This window comes from Chiroxiphia lanceolata, chromosome 1, assembly GCF_009829145.1.
Source record: "Chiroxiphia lanceolata isolate bChiLan1 chromosome 1, bChiLan1.pri, whole genome shotgun sequence".
In the NCBI taxonomy this organism is placed as follows: domain Eukaryota; kingdom Metazoa; phylum Chordata; class Aves; order Passeriformes; family Pipridae; genus Chiroxiphia; species Chiroxiphia lanceolata.
The window spans coordinates 25,797,993-25,805,248 of record NC_045637.1 but is presented as its reverse complement, the minus strand read 5'-3'; the positions used below and the strand labels follow the sequence as shown (position 1 = coordinate 25,805,248).

Here is a 7,256-nt window from a genome sequence, read left to right as displayed (position 1 = left end):
AATAGATAGCATTTGTTTTTCTTCAGGACAAACAAAAAAAGGGTGTTTTTTAATTTTTTTCATTTTTTCTTTTTTTTTTTTTTAAGCTACTAGAGAAATATCACTAATACATACAGATATAAAAGCAGCATAGAAAGTTACAGGTTTCTCACCAACTAGGAATAAAGAAGACTAAATGTGAGCATGGTTAAACTACAATGCATCTTCACATTTGTCCAACACATTTACAAGAAAAACACCATTGGGAAACCTCACAGGACATAAGTGTTTTAACACCAAGAGAACTACTAAGGGGGTTTTTCTTTCTTTTTTTTTTCTTTTTTTTTTTCTTTTTTTTTTTCTTAATTAAAAATCCAAACAGGATGGGTGGAAAGAATTTGGAAAGGGGCTGGAGCCACCATGTTATTAACTATTATTATTAATTTTCAATACAAAAATGAATGAGCTGGAATAGACCCGATTGTCATACTCTGTGGAACCTTGCAAAAAAAGTGAAGAAATGTTGAAAGGTTTAGTTGGAGCAGCTGGCTGATGTCAAAGCCGCCAGGATGCTAATTAACTGCAGGCTGTGTCCCTTATTTCTGTATTTAAAAGGAAAAAAAAAAAGCCTTTTGTATTATGGCATTTTTTTTCTTTGCTGCTGTAGTCCTACATCCCACTGCAAATCATCTTTCATTTTTCATTCTGTTGACCTGGATATTATTTTATTTCTTTTAGAAACAGGAAAAAAATGAACATCTGTGTCTCCTTCCAATCTGCTGCACATCTGCGCGTTTTGATGCGGGTCTTCAAAGTTCAGTCAGTAACCCACGGACGCCATTCATCTTCTTGTTAAAATGTCTACTGCTGTATCCAATGCTCATGCCCTTGAGGGTTATTTTTTTCTCTCTCTCTCTTTTTTTATTTAATTTCCATTATTGTTATAAAGAACATTGTGACTTTAATATTAGCATTTTGCTTTCAACAGCATTAGCAATCTCTTGGTTTGCTGTTTGGTAAAGCATCTGTTAATGAGGTCATCTAGTTTAAAATCCCAGCTACTGGAAAATAACAGGGAGGAGGTCAAATCTATCATTTTGTGTATATTCTCTGCTCTCTTTTCAGTTTTCTAAAGAAAAGATATCTTTGTTATCCACAATAAGTCATTATGACCCGTTACTGGCCTTCTGTATTTTCTACCACCTCAAGATACAGTAAGTTCTTATTGAAGTATTGAAATATGACAGTTCAGTTAAAATCTTTGCGCATCTGAGGATGAGGAATTGGTTTCATTTTCTGCTGTGTTTTTGTTTCCGGAGATTCGAGTTCAGTTTTAACGAGGAGTCGCCTCTATGGTGGATGGGGTTCCCGGGGTGGTGGACCGAGGAGTAGCTGCTGGTGGAGTGTCAATGGGGCTTCCAGCCCCGCTGCTGGGTGTCACGGAGGAGCTCACTGCTGGTGTCTCTCCTTGCTGCTGGGCTTGGAGGGTCTGTCCACAGATGTGATGGTGCTTCTCCCAGTCCTTATGCTGGCAAAATGAGCCGCAGTATCTTGCTGTGTTGCAACCACTGCAGGTTTCACTAGCTTTCCGGCCACAGTTCCAGCAACTCTAGAAGCAAAAGAGGAGGGAGAGAGATGGGAGAAATTAGCTAGTGTCCTAAATTTTACACTAAAAACAGCTGGCGGGGAACTGCTAGTCAACCCTCTGCCCAAGAACAGCTAAGGCATCAGTAGGTGCTACACCTTGGGTGTCTGAACCTGTTCTACGGCAGCTCTGGTCACCTGGGGGACTCTGGCCCTCAGAAACTGGGCAAGAATAGAAGCAGCTATTTGCCAGTACTAATGATGCAAACTCCAAGTATGCCCTCACATCCAGCCATCATCATCAGCATACTGATTAATAGAAAATTTCAGTAAAACTTCAGCTAGCTCCTCTCACAGATTTATTAAAACAAGTAATGAAACATGCACATAAAAAACCCCTGTTCTTCCAAAAGTGGAGAGGGACTAATGCAAGATAAGAAAGGAGAAAAAAGACTTAACACACAGGTAAAACTTACCACCCTAGGAAAACTTCAGTTTCAATTGTCTGAGTAATGCCATTTGACTCAGTGGCACTTCTGGCAGTGAACAGTTAAGCTAGAGCCTAAATCTTTGGCAGGATAGGGAAGCCACTGAAGAATATGTGTGCTTATTCACTTTAACACACTCTATAGCTCTGCCAGCTGGATGCTGGAACACAGCCAATCCTTAAGTGATATTCCTCAACTACTTTAAAAACTAATTCCCAATTTCAGAATCAAACAAAGACCTAAATCCAAAACAGTATTTTAAGGAAATTAGACATTTAATTGGAATCAAGTGGCTTCTTTAGAAAATATCCCTATGTTAGTTCCATTTCCCCCCTTTTTGCTATTTTTTGTTGTTTTGGATGGTTGGTTGGTTGTCTTTTTGCATAGGCATGTACTGGCAGATGGGGGAAGAGTAACTGCCCAGTGCTCAATTGTTCTTTCAGACTGAAATCAAAGGTACATGGCATTCTCAATTCATACTGATTAAACACACAGACTAAACCAGGTAATTACAGATACATGTGTTGGAGACTTTTTTTTAAATTCATAAAATTGTTCCCATCTTTAAAAACACTTTAAAAAAAGGTGGAATTACCAACACACAGAAACAGATGTTTCTGGTAGTTGAACGTCAGGAATTCAGACTCCTTGTCTGGCATCACCTGGTTTTGATTCAGTGTTCATTGTTTTGGGTTCTTTTTGCTCATACTCTGTCCAGTGCTGGAGAGGTAAATCCACCTTTAGAAATGGACAGCTGTACTATTCTTGAACACCTTTTATCTCCACAATGAAAAATAACTATAAGTCATTTAGACCACTGTACACGAACACATACACACATACACCAAAATGACCTGACATGTTTGTATTAGCATTTCAAAGAGATACAACGACTCATCCTGCTACCAGAAAGATAACAAAGTGTGATGTCCCTGGATTCTCCTTCTTTTGCTATTCTAGTATTTCTTTACAGTTGCATCACACTAATGAAAGTTTCACTTTAACAGCTCAATGTTTGTACTGTGATCAGGAAATACAGTGTAATTCTGTTCCAATGGTGCCTGCACAGAGTTTCCACCTACTGCCATGCTTGCTGACCTCCTAGCTATTTGTTTCCAACTGAATTGCCAGCCCCGAGCTTGGCACTTATTTCCCTTTATCCCCTCCCCTGAAAACGAATTCACACACACAAAACCTCCCCATGCAGACTTTTCTGAAAAGACACTTTTCCCCACATGGAATAATGCTGAAATCAGCCAGTAACTGCCCAGGTGCAGGAATTACTCCCTTATGCAGATCTGTTAGCAACATTGAAGTGCATGGTTTAATTGTGTGGGAATTATTATGAGGATGTCAAACTTGACCTGTTCAAGCATCTGTTTAGTTAATACAGGTCAGCTTCTGAGGAACCTTCATTTTGCCTCCCTTTTTGAGGAAAGCCTATCTGCACACACAGAACTGTCTCCAGATGTGACCTGAGTCACCATACAGTATTTCAGTATCTTACCCCAAGACCTGATGTCAGAAAATAGTAATTTAATTTTAACAGTATGGGTTCAACATTCTTATTAAAATACACATCAGCCTGTCTAGAACATGAAAAGTGATACATAGGTGCAAGATTTTAATGAAGTGGCAAAGCACTAAGCTGGCTCCTTACGTGATTCCTTAATGTGTCCTACATTGTTTGGTATGTGATTTTGTCCATTGGACATATTATTTCTAATTTAACAGGTCATTACAGCTTTAGCGTAATTGTGGGAATAAGAGCACATAAAATACAAGAATTTCAAAATAAATGTTACAGCTCACACTTATTCAACAACTTATTGCAATTAAAAATGAGAAGCTTGCACTGTGATAGTAGCTGGATTTGACGTGCGGAACCCTCTGTCCTACAGCCCTCACCATTGTGGTCATTCATTGCTCCTTCCTGTGTGTGAGTAGTGAAAAACAGCAGTAAAGATCAGGCTTGGGCACTGCAATCTTTGGAAACAGATGCCTTTTGTTCACACTGCTGGCTGATAGCCTCAAATTCTACCAAAGAAAATCCAGGCTCAAGATGCCAGCTACTAGCCTGGGCTGTGTTTCACATGCCTCTGCTGCTCATGTATTTCAAATAGATCGAGCTATAACAGACAGAGCTCGAGCTCACTATGGGACTGAACATACTCAAGGTATTTTCCCTCCTGGGATGCTGTAGCAGGTACCAGCAAAATGGAGCATCCTTGCTGAACTGTGTAGACAGCATCTTGGACAACAGGTGACCACAACGTCACAAGGTGGCAATCTTCATACAAGGGCATATGATCACAACTTGGACTGCTTTACACATTATTTAAGACTCTCTATCTCCTAGTACTGGCAAGATCTAGCCTAGAGCACTGACCAGGTTCGGATGATGCACTTCAAATACTGCAAATCAAGTAAGACTAGTAAGACTTGGAAAGAACTTGGAGAATGGAAGCCAGAATAATCAGAAGTCAGACAAACACAGGCTATGAGAAGAGACTGAATGAACTCGGACTGTTAAACCTAAGGTGAGATGGTAGCCTGAGAGGGGACAGTAGCACCCAGACATCACTGCAGTGAATGTCTAAATCTATGTGTACACAGATAAGCAGAAGTAATGGGATCAAACATCTGTTAAGGACAGGCAAAAATTGCCTAGAGGTGCTGAAGAATCTCCATCATTAAAGTACAGATAAAGCAGGTATCTTACAGGAATGATTCAGCTGGAGTTGATCATGGATTGAGAAAGGGAGTAGCTGATCTCTCAAAGCCTCTGCTGGTCTATATCTCCATCTTTAGGTAGTGACCTACACTGCACTTCCAGCTTGTGCTCTACAGAGTTCCAGATGTAGCTAAAACTACAAGGAGGACTGGATTGCAGCTCAACTCTGCGTTGATTTGCCTGTGAACCAGTGGGGTTATACGAAAGGCCAGATTCTCAGACTACACAATTCAATTTAACTTCTCTACCTTGAAAATGGATTAATTCAATGAAATTGGGCTAAATTACACCAGATGGAAATCCCACTCTGAATTTATGCCACCGATCATATTTCATCCTCCTCTTTCAACTGACAAGGAACATCAGTCTTAGGTCAGAGCCTTATCTTAGGTCAAACTCTTAATTCTCATGCATTTAAGCCTCCATCTTCAAACAACAGAACTCAAAAACTTCTGTTTGCCATCATGAAAATTTTTAAAAACAAATGGTTTCCATTTCTGTGGTCTCCAGTACCAGAACACACACTTGTCAATAATTTTGCCCATCCTATTGCTTTTATCTCTGAAATAGTCAACCACAATTGAGTATTTGCTTTCCTCTGACATCTCCAACTGAGACTTAGGATAGAGGTTGCTTAAGTAAGACAAAAAACCCCCTTGCTCTGTCATCTTTGAGAAATTCTGGATTTCCTCAGTTTACCATGAAAGGAAGCATGGCTGGGTAGGAAGAACACAGATTTTTCCCATTTCTGCAATGCCCATGGCATTCAAAACTCTACCACTGCTAACCACAAGAAAAGGAACATCTAGAAATCACTGAAACCACAGTGGCGTAAACAAGGACTGTATGAGCTGCTGAATAGCAGTAAAAAACCTAGCAAAGTTGTTTATGAGAATTTTATCCAAGACTCATTAGAAAGGGAAACATATTGGTACTTCAGAAATTCCCACGCTGCGTCAAAATGACATTTGAACCTTTAGATGTTTCTAGTAAAGTTACACCTATCACTGAACACTCCAGGCTTGCCCAAGTCACTATTTATTGTGTGAAATACATCAATGTTCATTTGAGTCAGCAAAGAGTAGCTAAATCCTGAAAATAGAAGTACAGAGCAGCATATGGAGAAGACGTGCAAGCTGGCTAACCAGGCTTAGCTTAGCAGTCTGGGGCAGTGACAATGTTCACTTCACATCTGGACTGATCCTGCGCAGAGCACATCGCTCTGGCGCCTCTGTACCACCCACCGCTGCAGGGGATGATGTGCTACTTTCCAAGAGACGCTCAGCCAAAAAAATTAAACATTAGCTGACACAAGTATTAAATTTAATACCAGCCTAAAAACTAGGCTTGCCTGAATCACACCATCTGATGCTCAGAGTCAGCTTTGCTGGCACAGTTCTGGTCTCAATGGATTGGTCATCAAAGATTGAAACCAGCTGTCTTCAAAACGTCAGGTAAGTGTGATATTCACATACAACATGAACTGCTGCAATATAAACAAGCCCTAACATTACACATCTCCTAAAAGCAGTGTTGGACCATTACATATCCATTTTATCTGAGCAGATGTCAGCATCTGCTTTAAGTAGAGAGAACTGAAACATTTGTGTTCCCTCCCTGTCCCCAGCCCCCATTCTACTCAAAAGTGAGGAAGAACACTGAGTGTCAGATTTTTCAGTGGCATTTTATACCACAGCAGAAAGACAGATGTTTTGAGGATCCCACCCCCTCTTACAATCTGGGCAGCCAGTCTCTTTGCTAAGCTGTTCACCCTTACTATTAAAACTGATTTGCACAACAGTACATTGCAGCCAAAGCAAGCACTGCAGTCATTTAAGAGTAGGTTGCTCACACATGGTTCTGTACTCAGCCAAGTCAACTACTGATGAATGGGTCATCTTTTGTAAAGTATCTGTAAGGAACTGGTAAAGAAATAATTGTGGTTCAGGAGCAGCCATGCTGACAGGTAGGACTTCTCCTGGTCCTTTTGCCTTCCAACAGCAGAGTGCTCTGTTAGCTGGTCCTTAACTAATTTCAATAACAGAAAATCTCAAACACATCCTGGTCATTTGCAAGGCCTTATATGAAGAAACTATGGAAATCTTTAGAAAGTAAATGCACAGACACTGAATCAGGGGTACTGCCAATTAAATTGTGCTGAACAATTCAAACATAAGTAAAGAGCAATAGTTCAACAAGAGATCAGGTCAGGGTTAGAAATTCTATAGTTAGAAAATTATACTATGTAATGTGGTGATTCTCAAAATATTGTAGACCACTTCTTAAAAGTCAAGATACTTCCAAATATCACACCTCTCCTGTTAGTCTTCTTACTGTCCTATGCTCCCATAATTTTGGTCTGGTCAGTTTAACATTCCCAACTTCACTTTTTTCTTGCAGACAATCTTGCACTCAGGGATGCTACTTTTTCTGGGTTAAAAACAAAGCAAAACAGAACACCAAAAAACCCC

General features: G+C 40.0%; 1 protein-coding gene across 7 annotated transcripts in view; it reads right to left on the bottom strand.

Moving 5' to 3' along the window:
• Positions 1-7,256, bottom strand: part of RUNX1T1 (RUNX1 partner transcriptional co-repressor 1) — a 112,191-nt gene that overhangs the window by 2,496 nt on the left and 102,439 nt on the right. For all 7 annotated transcript variants that reach the window (XM_032696208.1, XM_032696248.1, XM_032696238.1 and 4 more), the window contains one exon: positions 1-1,588. This exon is cut by the window's left edge and continues 2,496 nt beyond it. In XM_032696208.1, coding sequence (XP_032552099.1) covers positions 1,313-1,588 — 276 coding nt within the window. In that variant the 3' untranslated portion in view covers positions 1-1,312. The remainder of the gene's footprint in view (positions 1,589-7,256) is intronic.